At 59.8% G+C, this 21,189-nt stretch overlaps 3 protein-coding genes across 7 annotated transcripts in view; 1 reads left to right on the top strand and 2 right to left on the bottom strand.

Annotated features, from left to right (window-relative positions):
- Positions 1 to 1,406: 1,406 nt before the first annotated feature.
- MST1R (macrophage stimulating 1 receptor) lies at positions 1,407 to 9,689 on the bottom strand. 4 transcript variants are annotated; one of them, XM_071550616.1, is made up of 21 exons: positions 9,605 to 9,689; positions 7,788 to 9,100; positions 6,420 to 6,608; positions 6,215 to 6,340; positions 5,967 to 6,137; positions 5,604 to 5,773; positions 5,337 to 5,514; positions 5,089 to 5,234; positions 4,822 to 4,983; positions 4,501 to 4,594; positions 4,167 to 4,394; positions 3,940 to 4,086; positions 3,706 to 3,865; positions 3,535 to 3,627; positions 3,225 to 3,458; positions 3,064 to 3,144; positions 2,809 to 2,990; positions 2,626 to 2,735; positions 2,365 to 2,530; positions 2,154 to 2,290; positions 1,407 to 2,075 (listed from the first exon to the last, which is right to left on the bottom strand). In XM_071550616.1, the coding sequence occupies exons 2-21, from the start codon at positions 9,006 to 9,008 to the stop codon at positions 1,823 to 1,825; spliced, it is 4,248 nt and encodes a 1,415-aa protein (XP_071406717.1). In that variant the 5' UTR covers positions 9,009 to 9,100; positions 9,605 to 9,689; the 3' UTR covers positions 1,407 to 1,822. The 4 variants fall into 4 exon arrangements, with proteins under 4 accessions (XP_071406717.1, XP_071406716.1, XP_071406718.1 ...); XM_071550615.1 differs by having other exon boundaries at positions 9,516 to 9,676; XM_071550617.1 differs by having other exon boundaries at positions 2,626 to 2,696; positions 9,516 to 9,676.
- A 1,211-nt stretch (positions 9,690 to 10,900) lies between these two features.
- Positions 10,901 to 15,910, bottom strand: MON1A (MON1 homolog A, secretory trafficking associated). The gene is made up of 6 exons (XM_071550623.1): positions 15,741 to 15,910; positions 14,525 to 14,666; positions 13,823 to 14,290; positions 12,865 to 13,630; positions 12,621 to 12,768; positions 10,901 to 12,198 (listed from the first exon to the last, which is right to left on the bottom strand). Exons 2-6 carry the CDS (start codon positions 14,649 to 14,651, stop codon positions 12,058 to 12,060), a joined length of 1,650 nt encoding a protein of 549 aa, XP_071406724.1. The 5' UTR covers positions 14,652 to 14,666; positions 15,741 to 15,910; the 3' UTR covers positions 10,901 to 12,057.
- Positions 15,911 to 16,065: 155 nt separating this feature from the next.
- RBM6 (RNA binding motif protein 6) overlaps positions 16,066 to 21,189 on the top strand; it is a 57,120-nt gene continuing 51,996 nt past the window's right edge. For both annotated transcript variants that reach the window (XM_071550620.1, XM_071550619.1), the window contains exons 1-2: positions 16,066 to 16,136; positions 20,445 to 20,554. In XM_071550620.1, coding sequence (XP_071406721.1) covers positions 20,511 to 20,554 — 44 coding nt within the window. In that variant the 5' untranslated portion in view covers positions 16,066 to 16,136; positions 20,445 to 20,510. The remainder of the gene's footprint in view (positions 16,137 to 20,444; positions 20,555 to 21,189) is intronic.

Raw genomic sequence — 21,189 nt, 5'->3', positions numbered from 1 at the left:
CTGGGACCCGGCTGCACTAAAAATACCCTCCGGCGTGCAGTGGTGGAGCCATGCAGGTGCGAGGCACCAGTGGAGACGGACAGCTTGGCTGATGGGAGCTGACACGGCCCCGGGCTCCGGCACCGCTTAATGAGCAGCCGAGGTTTTATTTAAAGCCAGTGTTGGTGGCAGGACCTGCGTGGCTGGCCATAGAACAGGAATGGTGCTGCCCACGGCCATGGACTGGGCATGTTTCAGCATCTGCTGCCCATCATGGGCTTGCCCCAGGCAACTCCTGCCCATCCACCCATCCATCCATCCATCTATCCCTAGACTCTGCTGTCATCCCCCCACCTCGAACTCTGGACCTGCATGCAAGGGAGTGATGTCCACTACTTCATTCCTCTTTTCTGCTGTCTTCTTGTAGGGGATTTTTGCCCCAAAATTGCAGCATAGAGGATCTCTTCATCAGGGTGAGCTCCTCACAGATGTGACTTCTGCCACCACCACCAGCAAAAGGAGCAGGGAAAGCCAGCTCCTCAGGCAGTGAGCACAGCTGGGGAGTTCAGCTGCTCTGCCCTGCACCAGGGCAGTCCCATGCCTGCCTCTGGGCATGCCCTGGAGCATGAGCTGCACTCCCCCCTGCACAGGTAGCACTGAAGCAATAAAGGTGTCATCAAGAGAGGGTGGTAACAAATCTTGGTCACCAGAGAGCAGCCCCAAGCCCGGAGCAGTGTGTCCACTGGGACCGTGTGCAGGCAGACAGGGTGAGGAGCAGTGGGTGGGCTGGGTGCCACTGTGTGCGCACTGTGATTGCCCTTCCTGGGCACTGTGGTCCCATGGACACCACTGCAATCCCATGCCCTGGGCTCTGTGAGCCCATGATCCCAAGTGCACCCTAGTCCAATGTTCAGGCACTCATCATCCCAGAGCTTTGTGTTCCCACAGGCACCAAAATGCCCTGCCCCATGGAATTCATCATGCCATGATCCCAGGGGCACTATGACCAACATGCCACGTAATTGCAGCCCAGGGACATCATGACCCCATGTCCAGGAGCACAGTGGTCCCCACACCACCTCATGCCCCACAGCAACACTGACCACAAGCTGGATGTGGCTGGGAGGGGAACTTTTAGGAAAAACCTCCCAGACACCCCAAACTCAGGGGGCCATGCTGGGACACAGGGCACACAGGGGAGCCCTGGCATGGTGGGCACTGGGGGACAGTGCTGGGGTGGCCATGCCAGCACCAGTGTGCAGCTGGCTTCCCATGGCTGACACGGGAATGGTGGGTACACCCTAACCTGTGCCCCCTACGAGGTGGGTGCCCCTGGGAGGGGTTGGGGACACCCCTCTCATGCAGGGGTTTAGGGGTGCTGCCAACCTGACGCATGACTCCCTCAAAGACACAACCCCAGCCAGGGAAAAAAAACATAATTAGGTTTTAATGAGTGATTCAAGCACACAAGAGGCTGCAAACTCCGTGGAAGCCCTGGGAGAGCCAGGTCACTCCACAGCACCTGCTGGGGCTGAGCCTGGGCCTCCACAGCACCCAGCCACTGTGGGAGTGAGCTCCAGACCCCACAGTACAGCCTCATCACTGAGGGCCTGAGTTCCCCAGCACCCAGCCAGCTCAGGACTGAGCTCCTCAGCACCTTGTGGCACAGTACCAGGGCTGGGGACCACCCAGCAGGATCTGGTGTGAGCCATCGCAGAGCTCCCCACAGCACCCAGCTGCCTCCCAGCACCCATCCCATAGGGATGCATGGTTTATCCCTCCTTGGGAGAGTGTGCCCTCGGTGTATGGGAGTCTAGGAGCCCCTCCAGTGCAGGGCATCCCATCAGCACACGGATGTGTCCTCCTCTTCTTCTTCCTCTTCCTCCTCATTATCCTCACCCTCACTATCAGGCAGCTGACCCGGTGGGGCAGGAGGAAAGGGGGTGCTCCAGTCCAGGTTGACATAGGTGACAGTCAGGTTGACATAATGCTCACCCTCCAGCGTGGCCAGGATATGCTCCAGCTCACCCACCAGCCCCGTGAATGACGGTCTCTCCTCAGGAGCCGGTGCCCAGCAGCTCAGCATCACCCGGTACCTGCCCCGACACCCCAGTCAGTGCTGGCAGCCCCTCAGACAACCCCCTGCCACCCTGCCCACCCCCAGCTCCACTCACAGTGTGTCAGGGCAGTGGGAGGGCTGTGGCAGGCGTCTGCCCCGCAGCAGGTAGCCAGCCATGTCGTAGGGGTCCACCCCAGGGTATGGCGATGCTCCCCGTGTCAGTAGCTCCCACATGAGCACACCGAAGGACCACTGCCGAGCAGAGAGCTGCTGTGGGAGATGCAGGTGGGATGGAGATGGGGGACAGGGAAAGGGGTCGTGCCTACCACATCTGACTTGGTGGTGAATTTTTGGGTCTGGAGGCTCTCCAATGCCATCCACTTGACAGGCAGCTTGGCATGGCGGTGCTGCCGGATGCTGTAGTACTCCTTGCCGAACACATCCCGCGCCAGCCCGAAGTCAGCCACCTTCACTGTCAGTGTCTCGTCCAGCCTGCAGGACAGCAGGTTGAGGTGGGGACCCCTGGGCACCCCCAGCCTCTTGGGGTGACCCTGTGGTGGGGGTCTGGTGGTTACAGCCACACTCACATGCAGTTCCTGGCTGCCAGGTCCCGATGCACAAACTTCTTCTGGGCCAGGTACTCCATGCCCAGGGCCACCTGCAGCCCAAAGCCTATGAGCTCCTTTATTGTGGGGCTCTGTGGGATGGGAGTGGTGAGCACAGCAACCTTGGCTCGCCACCACCCCTTGCCCCCTGGGGTATTCCCCTACCCTCTCCTGGGCACGGATGAACTGGCGCAGGTCCCCATGGCGCATGTAGGGCAGGACGACAAGAGGCAGTCCATGGCGTGGCAGGCACACTCCCAGCAGCGAGAGCACTTGGGGGTGGTGGAAACTCTTCATGAGGATGCCCTCGCGCAGGAACTCCTCCACCTCCTCCAGGTCTGTGATGCCTGCCGAGAGCTGAGCTGTGGAGTGCTCTGCTGCCATGCACTGGGACCGCGCATGGGAGCGGGCGCTACTCACGGTGCAGGGACTTGACAGCGCAGTGGAGGTCCCCCAACAGTGGGTCCGAGTAGGTGCCATGGTAGACACTGCCAAAGTGCCCTGCAGGGACAGGTGGCACAAAGCTGGCACTGTACATGGTGAGTGGGTGATGTCACAGCCAAATCGGGCTGCAGAGTTACCTTTGCCGATGACCTGGTGGCGGTGGGTGACAAGCCGCTCCTCGGGGATAAGGATGTCCTTCACCTCCTCCAGCAGCTCCGGCTGCAGGTCCTCCAAGCAGCAGGATGTTGCTCTGAGCAGGGGCATGGGGGATCCGCCACCTGCTGCACTGGCACCAGCAATGGCAGCGGCAGTGGCACCGGTGATTCCTGTGCGGGTCCTCATGGGGCTGGGAGTGTCTGCTGTGCTCAGCACTGCCAGGACAGGCAGAGGCAGGGTAAGAGCCGGCAGCACAGAGCGGCCCACCGCCCATCAGTGACACCCACTTACCCAGGACCTCCCTGTAGTCCACGCCAGGGCGCTGGGTGGTGACAGGGGGGTCACTGCGTCCAGGCTGCGCCAGCAGCTCCAGGTTCTCTGTCCCTGCAGGGAGCAGTATGGTGGGTGATGAGCAGTGTGGAGCTGGGGGGCATCAGTGTGCCCAGTGAGCATGGCACTCACCTCGTCTCTTCCTCCAGCACCAGCGGAACAGCACGGCAGCCAGGATGCAGCAGACTAGAAAGGTGATGCCAGCACCCAGGGCCAGGCTGGCAAACAGGTCCAGCGAGGTAGGGGCGGACAGCACCCAGCCCAGCGCCTCGCAGGCACCATTCATGCAGACCTGGAGGAGCAGGGGCTCAGCAGGGTTGGTGTGGGGGACCTGGAGGGGTGGTTGCCCATATGGGGGGTGCCTACCTCTATGAGGGCCCCAGCAGGGGGCAGGCGCAGCTCCCGGGGCAGGCGGCACGTCACCTCGTTTTTCAGGACGGTGGGGTGGCAGTCCCGGCCCCCCACTGTCATGGTGATGTTCATGCAGGTAGCCAAGGCGTTCAGACCCACTTGCTGCCCAGACACAGAGCCCTAAGCCTGGGGGTTCTGGTGGTGGGACCCCCTACCCTGGCTCACCCCACTGCCCCACATACATGCACCTCGATCGCATCATCACCAGGCTTGAGGTGGAGGCGCCTGTCCTCCTGACCCAAGAGGAAGACCTTGGGCTGGGAGTAGTAGTGGAGGCGGAAGAGCCAGCGGCCGTCGGTGCCATCCAGCAGCACACTCAGGTTCCCCAGCACCACATCCACCTTGCTCTCGAAGGGGAAGGCTGGACTGCGGCACAGCAGCCACTCTGGTGCCAGTGGGTCCTCACACTCCTGTGGGCAGTGGGATGCTGGGTACTGGCATGGAATGGTGCCCACCAGGGGATTGAGGTAGGCAGGGTAGGGCCAGGAGGTGATGGCCTCCCACCCAGGTGCTTACTGTGGCTGTGGTAATCACACCACTGGCTTCAAAGCGGATCTTGGCACGATACACAGAGTCCAGATGGGTGCCAATGATGGTGAGCATCGAGCCCCTGTGGTGGGCAGGGATCAAGATCCCAGGTGCGTATGGTACCCAGGGTGCATGTGGTCTCCGGGGGGCACATTGGCCCTGGGGTGCACATTGACCCAGGGATGTGGTCCCCAAAATGTGTGTCATGCCTGGGGTGCATGCGAAACCCAGCAGCTTATCCAGCCCAGCCAGGACAGTTGGAAGCCAGGAATGTCCCCCCACCCAAGAGAAGGGAGCCTCTGGACTTACTCATAGGTGCAGTTGGGGACAATGGCTGACACAGAGGGGTCAGGGCGGTACTGGAAGGGCAGAGGAGCTGGGAACTCCTCCCCATCAATCCACAGGGCCACCCTGGCTGCACCCAGGCCACTGGCAGCGGGAGCTGTGCATCGAATTGTCCCATTGTCCTGCCTGGGGACACAGCAGCTGTGGTTATGGGGGACAGCAGGACTGCAGGGGTTCCCTGTGTTGGTCTCCTGCCAGCGACCCTGCTATGCCTGCAGGGCAGGGGCATACCTGGGCTGCCCGGTCAGGGCACACTCGGAGCCATTGACCATCACCCTCCAGCTGCTCCCAGAAGAGAGGTGGGTGCCTTGGAGTGAGAGTTGGGTGCCACCACCCTGGGGGCCAAAAAGGGGGTGCAGGGCTCTGACGCAGGGCTCCTGAGCAGAGATGGGGTTAGTGGAGTGGGTGGGTGGGTGAGCCAACCCCCCCCCCCAACCCTGCCAGGGGCAGCTGGGGTGACTGCCAGTGTGGCACCATACCACGAAGATGAAGCCACTAAGGGTGGCGGAGCCTTGGACATGGAAACCAGAGGGTCTGGTGGGTTCCTCCACAGTGAGCACCACGTTGGCTGGGCCCCTCGCTGCTGCCGGACCCACTGGCTCCAGCTCACACACCAGCACATCCACAAACTCCTTGCGGCGGGAGGTGGGCAGGGGTCTGCAGGGCAGGGATGTGGATCAGCCACAGGCCAGGGGGCAGCCCCAAAGCCTTCTCTGCCACGGTTCCCTCTTAGCACTATCACACACCTGTAGCTCCTGCTCTCCTGTGGAAGCACGGTGCAGCCTCGCTGCCCCACTGTCACCTGGTAGGCACTGGGGGGACTGCGGCTGGGGTCAGGGTCCAAGTGGGAACGGAAGGTCATGCCACAGAGTGTCACCCGTGTTCGACCATGCAGTGGGGCACTCCGGGGGTGGAACTGTGGGAGAAGCAACCGTGACACCGAGAGACCTGACCCATGACAGTTGCAGGTCCAGAAAGCCCCTTCCCTGAGGGACCCAACACCCACTCCGGGGAGGGGGTCCCCCCACATGCCACCCCATTTGCCACCTCCCTCCCCATCCAAATGCACGGGAGATGTAGCGAGCACGGGGACGGCAGCGCAGACCTACGTCAGTGAGGACGGGTGGGCAGCTGTCCTGGACCCAGGGGCCGGTGCACTCGTGGCGGCGCGTGCACCCATCCCGGCACCACCCACAGCCCATGAAACGCTCGGCACGCAGGCAGCGCTGGCACGTGGAGAAGTGGCGGCAGCCAGGGCCGGTGACATTCAAGTGCCAGACCTGGGGATGGAGAGCAGAGGTGAGGGAGGCATGTGGCACTCAGTGCCCACCCTACACCCCCTATATTCCCCACTCACCTTAGTGCCAGCAGCGAAGAACAGTGAATGGTTCTGTGACCCCATGGCACCCTGTACTGGGCCCGGCTCCTCCAGGGAGAAATTGGCCAAGGTCAGGAGGTAGGAGCTGGAGCGCTGGAGCACCATCTGCAGTGGGGCAGAGCAGGAGGCTCAGTGCACCCCACAGCTCAATGGAACCCCCACCCCAGCTGGTTCCCCATCTAACCTGGAAGATGCGTCCCTCTGCTGTGCCCAGGTGGGCCACAGTGACATCCCCCAGGGCAGTGACAAAGATGGAAGTGAGGAGGACACCGGCCAGCTGCCCGTTGAACAGATCCACCTTGTAGGAGGCAGCGGGGACAAGGGTGGGCTGGTCCCAGCAGCTGGTGTTGATCACTGGTGCTGAGAGGTTAACCTACAGCCAAGCATGGCATTGGTGCCTTGAAGCTGGCCCTGGCACCCCGACTCCCCCACACCCTCAAAGGCAGGCACCAACTCCAGCTGTGAGACATTTTGGGGCGGAACCAGATTGCCCAAGTTCTGCTCCAGGCTGGGAAAATTCAAGGGAAAAAACACATCTGCAGCCCCTCCCCCAAGCCCCGTGTGGCGTCAGATCCTGCCCTCCCCTCTCACTCCATCTGGATGTGGTTATCGGTGCTGGCACCAGGGGATGCACACCCCAACCCCAGCCCTCCCTGACCCCTGGAGCACAGTGGGGGGCAGAGTTGAAGTGGGACACCAAGAGCTACGGGGTCCCCATTGGACATCGCCGATGAATGGGGCTGGGGTCCCCTCTGGGCTCACCCTCCTGCAGAGTGAGTCAGCAGCAGTGAGCTGTCTGCTCCGAGTGGGAAGAGGAGGGGATTTGGCTGCACCTTGCCCCGTGCCTGGCTGAGAACACTGAAACTCGTGTCATGTGCTGGGATGAGGGGGGCCTGCTGGGGCGACCACCCATATGTGTCCTGACCATGCTGGGGCTTGTACCTGGGACACGGTGTTCCTGCCCCGCTGCTGCGGCAGACGAGGAACCCTGGTGACTAATTGCACTTCCGCCTGTGGTTTATTTGCCCAGAGAAGGCGGTGGTTGAGCCTGGGGGACAAGGCAGGAGCAGGCAACACCTCAGGCATCCACTCAAGAGAGCACCCAGGGCCCACGGCTTCCCTGTCCCTTTCCTTCCATAAACAAGTTGGAGAGGTTGGCTGGGATCCAGGGACAGTCATTGTGGGGGCTGGAGTCAGTGCTTCTGGGGAGGCCACACCAGGAGAGGGAGGGACTGTTGGCCCAGGGCATGGCATGCAGCAGTGTGCCCATGTGCTGAGAGACCTGTTGGTGAGGTGGGGAGCCAAGCTGGACCCCCACCAGCACCCTGCCTCCTTGGTGTGGCTGGGGCTGCTGAAGCATGACAGCCCCTGCAACAGGTGGTGAGTGGCTGCCGGGCTGACTCACACCTGTGTGATGCCTCTCTCCCCCTGCCCTACCCCACCCTACCATCCACCCTGCTCTACCAGGGCTTCCCAGAATCCTGTACCCACTTGCCCACATCCCAGCCGACCCCCAGGCTCTGCATTCTGGAGTGCAGGGTGGAGCACTCACGTTTTGCGGGCAGTACTCCACCGGCTGGAAGAAGCTGAGCCCTCGCAGCAGCGGCTGGTGCCCGGTGCCGCAGCACTTCTCCATGCCCTCCTCCATGGCCTGGTTGAGGAGGCGGAGTGGGAAGGCGCAGACAGCTGAGTTCTCCCGTGGCACCCGGCTCTCCGGCTGGCTCTCGGCGAAGGCACCGAAGAGCACCATGTCGGTGCCGTTGATGCCAAGGTCACGGGCCAGGCGGGCACCAGGGCGGGCAGCGTGGGCTGCCTGCAGCACATTGTAGGCAATGTCCTGCTCAGCATCCTCTTCGCTGCTGCGCCGCCGGCGCCGGCGCTTGGACTCAAACCGGCAGTCGAGGACAAGCTCGCGGTAGTGGCGGAGGTCGCGCTCGTGGGTGCTGAGCCGTGCCAGGCGTGTGTGGTACACTGCCAAGCCTGGCCGCTCCGGCTGCACCATCAGGAAGTAGACGTGGTCCCCGTCGGCAAAGGAGTGCACATACTGGATTGTGTAGTTGTCACGGTATCGCGGCAGCACCGTCAGCCACTGGAAGTCATCCGAAAAGCCATCCAAGGTGCCTTTCAATCTGCGGACGGACACCGACTGTGGGCTGTACTGGGCTGCCACACTGCTGTTGATGGTGGAACCGAGGTAGAAGAAGGAGGCGTAGTAGGTGGCCACTACAGTGGCAGTGGTCCCCAGGGGGCTGGCCACACAGTCAGGGCACAATGTCGGGCTGTTGCCTATGGCTGAGTACAGGCAGTGTGTGGCTGTGATGGCCACCTTACCATCCTGCACCTCCAGCTGGTGCTGGTAGCACAGCCCGTGCTGTGCCGTGCCACAGCTGTACAGCCACGGCTCCAGTGGGTCCAGCAGCAGCAGGACATTGTCCATGTCCTCCGGGCCATCTGTGGTGGCTGGGCAGAGGCGACAGATCTCACACTTGGTGCTGCCCACTGGGCCAGTGATGAGGACAGAGAGGAGGCGCAGCTCAGGGCTGGCCAGCAGGATGCGGTTGCGGACGGCTACAAAGACAGCGACTGGGCCATCAGAGTCAGCAAAGACGGCAACGTTCTGGATGGGGCTGCCGGCATCCAGGCGGGGCAGCGTGTAGGGGACAGAGAAGTTCCTCGTGGAACTGTAAGGGATGCGAGGGCACTCCCAGGCGCCAGTGCCTAGCGGGGCCAGGGCAAGCACCACCCAGAGGCACATGAGGCACAACGGACCCATGCTGTGCCGTGCCGTGCCACTGGTGCGGGGTTACTGACGGTGCTCAGCACCCAGCAGGGTTGGGATACACCAAGGACGAGCCACCATTGCACCTGCCAAAATAAAGAAGGAGGGGTGTTACCTACTGCTTTTAGGCTAGGACCTGGGGCACTGCCACAGCTGGGTGTGCTGGTGTTCCCAGGGGCCAGACGATGAGGGCTGCTGTGTGGGGAGGATCGGCCACACCAAACCTCTTCCCAAATACCGGGAGCGGCAGGTGAAGCCAATCTGCCTGTCGCAGAGGGACAAATCCTGCCTTCTGGCAACTCCAGACCCCACTTGACACCCCGCGGCATCTCTGCCCTGCAATGACCCCTCCCGGGCACTGGGATGGGGTCCCTGCTAGCCCTCAGGACAGCAACGGGGATGGGGGATCCCTGCGGGAGTGAGACAAGGCCTCCACTAGCCTGCCGGAACAGGGACCCCGACGCACCCCCGGTCTTCACTCCCGCCCACACCGCGGCTCACCGGGTCCGGAATTCCCGTTGGGTCCGGCTGCCCGCCCTGGTCCGTGCGGTCCGGTCCGATCCCGCGGTGCCAGGCGGCAGGGCGCTCACCTGGGCGCTGCCGTGCCGTGCCGTGCCAGGGCAGGTAGGAGCAGAGCGGAGCCGGGACGGAGAAGGAGCGGCAGGACGGGACGGGACGGGGCGGGGCGGAGCGGGGTAGCACAGGGCGGGGCGGGGGGGCCGGTCCTGCCCCCGGGACGTCTGGGGCTCCCCGAGGGCCGGCAGCGGCACACGCAGCCCGGGGGTACGGGGGTGCTCGGAGGAACACGCAGCTCGGGGTGCCCGCAGGGGCACAGGGCACCTCCTGGGGACAGACATGGATGGGAACCGGGGCTTCTGATCGGGACACGAGTGCAGGGTTCGCACGGTGCCTCGGGTACCCACCGCAGGTCCGGGTGGCCGTCGGCGGGTTCCCATGGCTGGGAGGCGGCTCCCCGCATCCCAGGGCACTTGTGGGGTCCTGCATGTTGGTACGCTTGGCCACAGCCCCCGGCCCCGCTGCTACAGCGGCGGCCGACACCCTGTGACACATGGAATCGAAATTGCCGCTGCCCTAAAGCTCCCACTCGGGCACCGTGTTTGCTGCTCACTTCCAGGGGAATGGGGCAGCCTTTGGGCGTGCGGCAGGTTTGGGACCGGGCTCCCTAGCCGGGGAGCAAGAGCAGGGCTGGGGCACCCGCAGCTTTGCGAGCGCAGCCATGGGGATTACTTCTGTTGTGCCCACTATTTCTCATGTCCCTTTCCTCCCTATCTGTCGGCAGTGGCAGGAAGTGCTACCACTGCACTTCCAAGGATGCAGGAAGATGCTTTACATCCCGATCCATACGTGGATTTGCCCTCCAAGTGCCCTGTTGCCCTCGGGCTATGGGTCCCTTTGCACGTGAACTTTTCCTGCAGCTGAGCAGGGCGCTGCCTCAGCCAGCTGGGGACTTTGGTCCCAGGAAGGGCTGAACACTTCGAAAATGGGCCCTCCTGTCCCTGCCACCTGGCCAGCCCCGGCTCTTCCAGGCTCCCGCCCCGCGTTGTGCAAGCGCCGGCAGTTCCGCTGGCCCCGGGCCTTACTCAATAGCTCCTTCCCCCGGCTGAGCCTCTCGGCTCCGTTTCGACATGAGCTGGCTCGGGCCAGCTCAGCCCGGGGATATCGCCGCTCCCAATCTCCAGCCAGCACCGCCTCCTGCCAGCACAGCCCCGGCAGCCTCACACCGCTCCCTCTCAGCTTCCCTGCCCCCCCGCGGGTCCCCGGGGCTGGACTGCACCGTATCCAGTCTTGGACCAAACTTCCCCCTCAGCTTGGCAATCCTCCCACTCCAGCAGACACAAACGAATGCGGCAAGACTTGACTTAGGGTCCATATAATGTTTATGAGCAAAGACAAGCGATTACACTCTGGCAGGAGTATAAACACAGGAGCAGATCCCTGTGCTAGAGCCCGCCAGGTCCTTCTCAGCTCCCTTGTTGTCAGAGTGCCATCCTCAAACATCTGCCCCAGCACTATCCAGACAGCACCAAAACAGGGAGTAGGGCCATTCACAGCTACTCAGCCCCACACCAGTGCCTGGGGATGGCTGGGGAGGAGGTGGCTCCTGTGCACTAAGCTCAGCATAGCTGGCTCAAGGGGCTGGGTTTGGGGGCAGGTGCTCCTGTGCCAGGGGAAAGACCCTCCTTGGGCTTAGGGGCACCAGGGCCCTGTGCCAGTGGAGTCTCAAAGGGGCTGTGCTTGAGCTGCCCCTTTAAAATCCACTACACAGATCCAGCACCACAAGCCCACAAGGACCCTAATGGACACTTCAGCACCCCAGATCTCTCTGGAACTGCTCTGTGTCCCCTTGGGGAGGTGGGCAGGACCCTTCTGTCCAAGCTGGGGCAGGCTGACCCACTCTGCCTGCCTGCCACCATCCCCAGAGACATCCTTTTCACAGCCACAGTGGGAAGGGTCAGGGCTCATACAGATGCCAAGGGAGCAAACCTGCAATGGGACTGCCAGGGACTCCCTGACACTTGGGGGGTCCAGCTCCCACAGGGCAGGGAGAGCAGTGCATGCCCCAGGACAGCCCTGTCCCTTGCCTGGGTGATGTCACCCTCCATCTGTGGGCACAGCAGCATCGGGGTCCCCTGAGTGCTGCCACATCTCCCCTGGGGACCCCCACCCTTGGCACAGCCACAGGATGTCAGAGAAAGGAGATGCCAGGCACAGGTAGCAGGACCCAGGGGCTCTGCTCCCCTCCAGCAACCCTCTAGGGACGGAGCTGGGGGGCCACAGAGGAAGGGCAGCTCCTCAGCTGGGGCACTGCCTGCAGCGAGGAAGTCCTGCTCACCCCTTTCCCTTTCCCTGTGTACCCCATCTCTAACATCCGAATTGGACAGTCCCTCAGGGGATGTTTGCCTGTGCTCTGGGGTCCCACCGTGCCCTCTCCCCTGGATGCATGGCCTGGGAATCCCTGGGAATGGGCTCCCTGCCACAGCAGGGCTGCTCCCAACTGGCACCATGCCCTGGGCAATGCCCATCAGTACGTCTGGGGTGTGAGGATGAAGAGTCGGTCTTCCTCCTTGCGGATCCATTTCATGAGCTTGTTGACAGCACTGATGGCACCGGCCTTGGTCCCCAGGGGACTGTAGCATACATAGAGCTCAAAGGCGTTGGTTACCTGGGAGAAGGAAGAGGATTTACATGCTGGGAACAGGACTTCGAGCTGGCACTGCATCTTCCTGCCATGGGCTACTGGGAATGGGCACAGGGGCTCCAGTGCAGGGACATGAGGCGGTACCCTAAATGGGTGACATCTGGTTTGCTCAGAAGTGGGAGGACCAAATCCTGGAGTTTGCCCCCAGAGTAGGTTTTCTCCACAGCACTGAGTTCACAACAGCATAGCCCTTGGTGCCAAAATTCACCAGCTCTTGCTGCTATCCCTGCCCATGTCTCTCTCACACAGGGGAAGGCTCACCCCCAAAACAGGCTGAGGGGCTCCCAGGGGACCATGGAGCTGGTGTTGTGTACTTCCACCACCCCCTTTTCCCACCATGCAGGACCAGGAAAGATGGGCTTACCAAAACCCACCAATGGCCTTACCCACGCCAGAAGATTCTCACGGGGGCCTGTGAAGTAGATATTCTTCAGGGGCCGTGAAGAGTTGTGGGCCCGGCTGTGCAGGTACTGGTAGAGCCCCAAAAGCCTTTCCTTCTCCTCCTCCTGCACGTAGGGAGCCTCAATCTCGGGGCTGCAGGAACACAGCACCCTATTTAGCCCCCTGGAGAAGGAGCTTGGCATATGCCCCATGTTGTGGCCTTGGCCTGATCGTTCCCCTGGGCCTCACCTGGTGAAGAGCCCAGAGCTCTTGGACTTGTAGATGAAGTGCCGGAGGTCGGGGATGCCCACCTGGGCGACGCTGTAGAAGGGGGCGCGCAGGGCCTCCTGCAGGGCATGGTGCACCCCCCGCCGCCGCAGGCGCTCCTGGAAGCGCCGCTTGCAGTCAGACACGGTGAAGAAGTCCTCGCGGTCAGTGGAGACCAGCAGCAGGCACAGGTCCATCTCCTGCTCCAGGTAGGAGATGTGGGCGTGGAAGAAACCGCTGGAGTTGAACTTGGGGAGGCAAATAGGAGTCCAGGCCTCACCCTCCCGAAAGGAGGAAGAAGAGCTGATGAGGTTGAAGAGCAGATGGAGGTCAATGGGGTGGAGGAACTGATCTTTCTTCCTCACGAGAGACACCAGCTGGTTCCCAGAGAGGAGAATGGAGAAGACCAGGCTCTTGGCCTTGGCCTGCTGCAGGCTGCTGCTGACGGCATCCCTGACACTGGCTGCCAGGGGCAGGCAGCGCACGGCGCCCATCAGGAAGCTGGGGTCGTGGGCCATGAGGTCCAGCAGGTTGTCGGTGATGCGCTCGGACCCGGCCAGGAGCCGGCGCAGGTCATAGTTCTGCTTCTGCTGGAAGATGTGGTTGAGCTGGGTCCAGGTGAGCAGGCTCAGGATCTGGTAGTAGATGTAGAGCAGCTCATGGGCGATCTCTTGCTCCGACTGCCGGGTGCGCGCCACTGCCACCAGCACCAGTGGGCTCCTCCGCACGAAGACCACCTTGTAGCCATCTGCTTGGGAGGGAGACCCCGGGGAGGCCAGGGACAGATCTATAAGCCTGGCTCCCCAGGGCTACAGAGAGGCTGCAGCCTCTGCCCACAGCAACCAATCTGCCCCTGGGGACAGCTAATGTGGCCCAGGGCAGCAGGCACATAGATGTGCAGGTTGTAACCCCCTCATCCCATGTTCCCCCAGGGCGGTACCTGCATGGATGGACCGGATGGCATTTTTCTCGGCCTCCAGGAAGGACACCAGAGCCATCATGACGCCCATGGTGCTGGACAGAGCCTCTTCAGAGCCGTAGCGGGAGTACACAGGCTTGCCTGCCTCACTCAGCACGAAGACGTGCTTCCTGTGCATGCGCCAGGCGTCCATGGTCACATCCTCCTCCTCCTTCCCTGACAGCACTGAGTCGCGGCGGGGGGTCTGCGGGGACTGCTCCAGCTTCCCCTCCTTGCCCGGCCTCATCTCCTCCTCCAGGTCGAGGGCCATGCCCGTGAGCTGCGTGCTCAGCTCGCTGAAGTCCTTGCTGATCTGCTCCATGCTGCTGTGCTCCCCTGGCTCCCCCCGCCGCTCCTCTGGGCTCTGCGCCGCGGCCACCCCGTCCTCGGGACTCGTCAGGTCCTCGTAGGAGCGGGTGTGCACAAACATGGCGCCCTCCTGGCCCGCCCCTGGAATAATGGGCCATGCAGGGTCTGTCCATGCAACCCCCATGCTGGGCAGAGGGTGTGAAGGGAAGACGGGCTTGCAGGGAGGGATCTGCCTCTTCTCCACATTCCGCAGCACCCTGCGGAGTTGTCAGTGGGCCCATCTCCCCCTGCCCATGGGGCTGCAGAGGGCTCAGACTGTGTGAGGAGCTGCTTTCCCCCCCATTGCTCAGCCCCTCATCAAGCTGTGCCCCATACCTGGCTCTGTGCCCTGTGCCAGCCCCGGTGTGGGGCTCTCGGATCGCTCCGTGTGCTGCCCATCTCCCGGCACCAGGGACCCATTGGGCACCTCCCAGCTTTTCTTCTTGTGGACATCTGCAGCCATTCCTTGGGGCAGGACCTGTGTGTGACCCACAGTGTCACCTCTGTGTCCTCTCACCCTCAAAGTGGGTCCCCAAATGCTCTGCTCTCCAACAGGGCCACGGCAGCACCCGTGGCCCGACCCTGCTGGCTCAGCAGGCAGCACCGAGCCCTGGTGAGACGTCAGGAAAGCTGCTCTAATCCAGCAGGATTTCCTCTCTCACGAAGCCCCAGCTCTTTCCAGTCCCCTCACCCCGGCACCTTTCATCCAGGCTTGGCCCCAATTTCCCCCGTGAAAGCTGCTCAACCTCCGTGCGAGGGGGAAGGGACTCGGCCCTGGACGGGGCAGGTCCCGCGCACTCGCGATCCCAGAGGCCTCATGTTTGCAGAGGGCGGGTTCTATGACCCTCCTTGGCCTGGATTAGGTGGCTGCGATGGAACCAGGCTGGTGACGCTCCTGCTGAGCCGGCACAGATGGCGTCACCCCGGGAGCCGGGTGCCCTCTACAGCCCTCCCGGGCAGAGCCTCCAGCCCGGCTCCTTCCCCAGGGAAAACCAGCCCCAAAGTGAGCACAATCGAAAGCAACAGGAGGCAGGCTGGCTGGCTTGGGAGTGTTTGCCTCCGAAACTGGCTGGTGGGGAAGTCATGGAGCCCCGAACTCTGCCCTGTGCTCCGGGACACTCCTGCTCCCCAACCCCGCACCGGGCAACGCTGCACCCGGGGCAGCTGCGGCTCCCCCAAATCCTGTGACAGCCCTCGAGGGTACCGGGCAGCAGATTATGGCCCCGTCCTCACCTGGAGGAGCTGCACCCTCTCCCCAAAATCCTGTGACAGCCCTGGAGGGTTCTGCGGAGCAGGTCAGAGCTCCGTCCTCCCCTGGGAGAGCCTCTGTCAGTCCCAGAGGGTTCTGGGGAGCACATTAGAGTCTCGTCCTCACCTTTCCCCCCGACCCCGCTGACCTTTCTGTGGGCGAGGATTCCCCCGGGACCCTCCCCTGGCCCGCCGCGGCCCCACCCCGATCCTTCCCCCTCAGCGCTGAGGTGTCATCGCTCCCACAGCCTCGACACGACCCAGGCCCGGGACCCCCCACAAAGGACAACGCGCCGGGACCCACCTCCGCGGCTCCTCCCGGGGCCGCCCTGCAGCCCCCTGGGCACGGCCTAGGCGGGTCGGAGGAGGGGTCGGAGCCAGCGGCGGGCGGTCACCTCCCGCCCTACCCCCGGTCCCGGCCCCGACCGCGGCGGCACCCCGGCCATCGCGGCGACCCGCCGCGCGGCATCATGGGAGTTGTAGGCGGTGCGCGGCGAGGGGGATCATGGGAGTTGTAGTCCGTGCTCAGGCTGCTGTGACCGAGAGAGTGGCCTAAACAGGGGGCCCAGGACTACAATTCCCAGCATGCTCCTGCTACTCCTGCGGGAGGGGATCCGGAAGTTCCGGGTTCTCGCCGTGGCGGCGCTGGGGCCTGTGCGCGGCGGGAGCGGCGGAGCGGGAGCGGGAGCAGGAGCAGGAGGTAATGGGGGTCCCCCGGGGGATAGAGGGGTGCGCCCGGGAGAACGGGGATCTCGCTTAGTGTGGTGAAAAGGGTAGAGGGGGCCCGAGAGGCTCCCAGGGTGGGCTTGTCCCAGGTAGAGGGGGAGAGGCTCTGGAGTCCGTGAGATTGGGGGGGTGGCTGTTTTGGGGTCACCCGCGGTGCGGGGACAGGCTGTGCGTGGGGCCGGCTCCGCTGCGGGCTCTGAGGCATCAGGTCCTGCCGCTGTGCACCCGCAGCTGGGTGGTGCAGTCTCGATGTCTTCGTCAGGACCCCATGCCCCTGTGGGATGTGGGTTGGGGGACTGGGAGGCTCGGCCGCTGGATCAGGATGGGGTCTCCTACGTGGGGTGTCCCATGTGGAAATGGTTGGGCCTGCGGCCTGTGTCCTTGTCAGCAGTGGTGGTTTCTGGGCATCTCCTCGTTATTCTGAGGCCCTGATCACAGTTATGGCTTTTTTTTTCTTGCACCAAGGCATGTGTGTTTCCATCTCCAAACGCTTGTGGTTGTAAAAGGGATGGACAGAAGCGGGCTGGATTCGTGCTGGGATGCAGAAAGAGCTGATAGGGACTGCGTGTTAGCTGATGTAATCCCCAGTGATGGGCAAAGTGGGGTTTTGGGCTGTAAGTAAAGGAGTGTCTAGTGGTGGCAGCGACGCCTCATGCTGCAGCTTTTAAAACTTTGGCACCACACGAGTCTGGTGTTGCTGCTGGTGTGTGTTGTTACCTTTGGAAACGCTGCTGAAGGTGGAATCCACTGACCTATCCCAGCAGGCTGTTGGGGATGTGACAGTCTCTTCCAGCACTTCCAGTTGGGAATGTGCTCATGAAGTCCTTTGGGACATGCAAGGTCAGGATAACAACGGGTGTGTGTGTTACAAATTCACCTAATTGTCTCTGTTGCATGTTTTTAGAAGCATCATACAGCTCAAAAGCACACACATCCCCTTTTTTCATTAAAATCCTCCAGCCTGTCACCCAGCAGAGCCAGAATGGGTCCCTCTCGCTTCTTGTTCAAATTTCAGTGTTGTGCTTTTGATAATCCATCTGACATAGGGATTTCCAACTTTAACATTGGATATAATTGGCTGTCTTGGCTTCTTGCAGTTTCCCCCAAGGGAAATGTTTTCTTTTGTACCTCCTGCGGTACTTGAATTTCACAGAGGCCGTTTCCTTTCTTCAGCCTTACTTAAACTTTACTGGATGCAGAAAATTGTTCCACAGCAACTTGCTTTCTCTGTTCTTGTGCATAGTTCTCTGCTGGATTTCTTCTTGGCAAAATCTGTTTGCAGGGAAGCTGTGAAGATCAGAGTGTTTTCCTGAAAATGGCACCTCTTTGAAAGCTCACTTTGCCCAGTCCATCACCAATCACCCCCTTTTTCCTGCCAGCTTTGAAAAACAAAGTGCGAAATTGGGTGTAAGTTGGTGAGGAGATGCTCCAGGACTGTGCTGGCACTTCACACTCTGCCCCTTGCCAGAAGTCTATAATTAGTCCTGAAGAAGTTGCTTAGTCTGGCTCAGCTGCACGATTCCTGTGTACAATGCCATTATTTTCCCATAGCAGTATGTAAGTTGGAATAAGAGATCCAAGAGTTTGCTGTAAGGCTTGGCACATGCAGTTGGGGAAGTGGAATGAGGAATGTTCCCAGTGCTGTCTGGGGGTGTGCTGGGTAGGGCAGGGCCATGGTCCTCAGGAAGTCCTTGGGTGTAATTGCCAGGGAGCATCTGGAGCTCCATGCGACTTCTGGGAGAGTTGCAGAACCACCAGTTGTTGGAGGAACTAAAACCACAAAAGAGCTTCCCTTCCTTTAGTTTGTGCTCTCTGTATCTTCACTGGAGCCAAGGCTTTACCCTCAGGAAGTAGAGCCAGCTGTGACAGGAGGAGGGAAAGATGATGCATTTCTGCCCTCCTGAACATTCAGTGGAATTGTAACACATCCTTATTGTCCTGAAGAGCTGTCGGTGTGGGCTCTGCAGGGGACTGGGCCGGGCTGTGTCACTGCATGCAATGCCATTGCCATCCCTCAGACACTTGGCTGTGACCAAGGTGTGACAGAACTAATCAGTGCACAATTCCCTTCACTCGGGGTGGATTTTTGTCGTGTTTTGCTCTTCTCCTGGGCTCTGTTGGGGTGTCTTTGGCAAACAGCCTCCCTTACACTGACCTGTCTCCCAGCATCTGCCTGCGAGCTGGGAGGTGGGAGCTGAGCTGGCACTTACCTGCCCGTGGCAGTAGGGTGAATCCTCACGGTGTCTCATCACAGTGTGCTTTTGTGGAGCAGTTGTAGCAGGGCACACCTTCAGGAGATCTTGGCATCAGTGGAAGCCAGGCTAAGACCCTTCTGTGCCTGCCCTGCAGTTTGCTGTCACCTTGACTTGTGGGGCTCTGTGGTAAAGCGTATCACTGAGGTGACCTGGGTTAAATATAACTCTCTTCCGAGGGTCATCCATGGTGCAGACCCAGAAAAGCACAAGCTGGCACAACTTACACCCTGTGCATTGCCAAAGGCAGAGCGAGGGGGAGCAAATCAGGCTGTGCAGGGACTGTCGGAGCCCGTGTGGCTGCCTGTGCTATTGAACCATGACCTCACACTCATGGAGATTGCTGCGTGGCTCACTGGGTTTGTGCCAGGCCTGATATCTGTCCAGTGGTATTTTTTTTCCCCATTCTGATAATTTCAATATTATGTCTAAACAGCTCCCAGCTGGCAAGGAATTTTATTTTTATTTTTTAAGCAACAGTCAGGTTGTTGACTTAATGAGAACTGGGGTGGGGGAGGAAATCCAGAAGGGAAGAACAAGAAATGCCAGGTCTGCAGGCTGCAAAAGCTCAGGGGTGAAAGAACTGGCTGGTGTCAGGCAGCTGCGGTGGTGACTGCCATAACCATCTCCCTTCACCTGTCCTCACCCTGTGGAGGGTGGGGTTTTGGTTATCTTACTGTCACCTCCAAGTAAGGAAATGAATGAAGTTACAGAAGAAATTCTTGGGACCACGAAGGTTGCTGTTGCATGGAGAGCTGTGTAAAACTTGAGCAGATCAATGCTTGAGTGACCAGCTGAATGAACCTGTTTCTTTGGAAAAGGAGATGGGGTGGATGGATCTGCGATGGTTACACAGGTTGCCTTCCTCAGCTTCACACCCTTGGTTCCTGAGGCCTACCAGGCTCTGCCATCCCACTTCAGCCTTCCCTGGAGGGTGATGGGTCCTGGTGGGAGCAGGTACTCGCTCTTGGCAGGGCAGCACCCTCAGCTCCTTGGCACAGACAGCTGCCAGCAGCGGCGTGCGGAATCGCTCCCTGGGGTGAGGTCTGTCATAACCTGCTCTGTCGACCTGCCCCCCTGTGTGGGCAGCGCTGACCTTTGGGAGGGAGAATAAACAGGATATTGTGAGCTGTTCCACCCAGGACTGGTGGTGGCTGTCCCCCAAATCACTGGAGTTAAATAATACTTCCTTGGAGCAGTGAGTGAGCCCCAGGTCTCCCAGCCTTGGTCTGGTGTCACAGCAACGCTCCTGCAGCACCACAGCTGGATCGGCCAGAGCAGGTTTGAGGCTGTCAGGTTGCCGTCTCCCTCAGTGTGCTTCATGCTGCTGCAGCTCTTTTTTTCTTTTTTTTTCTTTTTTTCTTTTTTGGAAAGACGGAAGTACTTCCTATTTCAAGTCCTGGCTTTGGTTATCGCCAGGAAATCCTCACCTTCTCTGCTGGTGGGAGGAAGTGGGTGAAATTTTAGATTTCTGTTGAGGCAAGTGTTACTTGCGTCACTCAACTTGATGAGGGCAGCATTGGAGAGCAGTGCCTGTCATGATTTATTGGCAAGGCCTCCTCTGATTCTACAGACTTCTGAGGGCAGGGTACCCATGGTAGACCAGTAGTAGCAATAATTTCCTTGAACAGCAAAGAGCTTTTGGCAAAAATAGTTTGGATTAAACATTAATTGCAGACTGTTGTTGGGCTGCGGTCCTTGTTGTTTATAGATGGTGGCGTTCTCACATTTCTCTCTGCACCCCAAATAGTGTCAGACAGCACAGCATGTTGAAAAGCTTCATGTTAATCAAAGCAGATACCAAATTGTTTGCCCACCATATTGACAGTTTGATTTCAGGAGTTGTTTGACGCTTGCAAATTTGAACGTGGGGCAATGCAACACTTGAATTCATTCATGGCTAAGTGTGGTCTTGTGTATCTCTGGAGCATGATCAGATGTTAAACACACCCCTTCTAACCACCAGTGTTTTTCTTGTATGATGTGTGTTTTTTGCCTTGTAGCTTATTGTCATATTATTTATTTGATAGATTGTGGCGTCTGGGTGTTTCTAGAGTGAATTAACCATTTCTGGAATCCTACCAAACGCAATCAAAATGTGGGGAGACCATCGACAAGGCAACAGAATGGGGTCTTTTCGGTAAGCACTTGAATGTACAGTTTGTTTCAGCAACATTCTTAAATACTCTAAGCCATGAGAACTCTCTGTTTACTATTTTGGTAGAAGTTGTGAGATCTGTGTGGAGCTCAGTGTGATTGCCAAACAACAGGCAAGTTAATTGACAGTGTAACTTTTTGCATTTCTGTGAAGTTTTTAATTTAGTTTTTTAACCAACAGCTGCTTTTAATATTTCTATTCCTTCTCCACACCACCTTTTCAAGTGATACTTAGTTTAGCTGTTGTGAGCTAAGGTGATGATGTGCCATATGGCTTTTGCTGCTGTGTACTGTTAACACCTGTAAGAGAAAAAAATAACATCAGAAATCCTGGCACTTTCATTGCACACAGGATGTTATGAAAACTCTGAGAGTTTAATTCTTTCCATGAGTTTGGCAAGTCGATATATCATAGAATCACAGATTGGTTTAGGTTGAAAGGATCTCTAAAGATCATCATGTTCCAACTCCCTGCCATGGGCAGGGACACCTCCCGCTATCCCAGACTGCTCCAAGCCCCATCGGACCTGGCCTTAGACACTTCCAGGAATGGGGCATCCACAGCTTCTCTGGGCAATCTGTGCCAGGGCCTCTCCAGCCTCAGGGAAGTATTTCTTC

Source organism: Pithys albifrons, chromosome 3, assembly GCF_047495875.1.
Source record: "Pithys albifrons albifrons isolate INPA30051 chromosome 3, PitAlb_v1, whole genome shotgun sequence".
Lineage (NCBI taxonomy): Eukaryota > Metazoa > Chordata > Aves > Passeriformes > Thamnophilidae > Pithys > Pithys albifrons.
The sequence above is the reverse complement of the archived record's forward strand: the minus strand, read 5'-3'. Positions and strand labels throughout refer to the sequence as shown.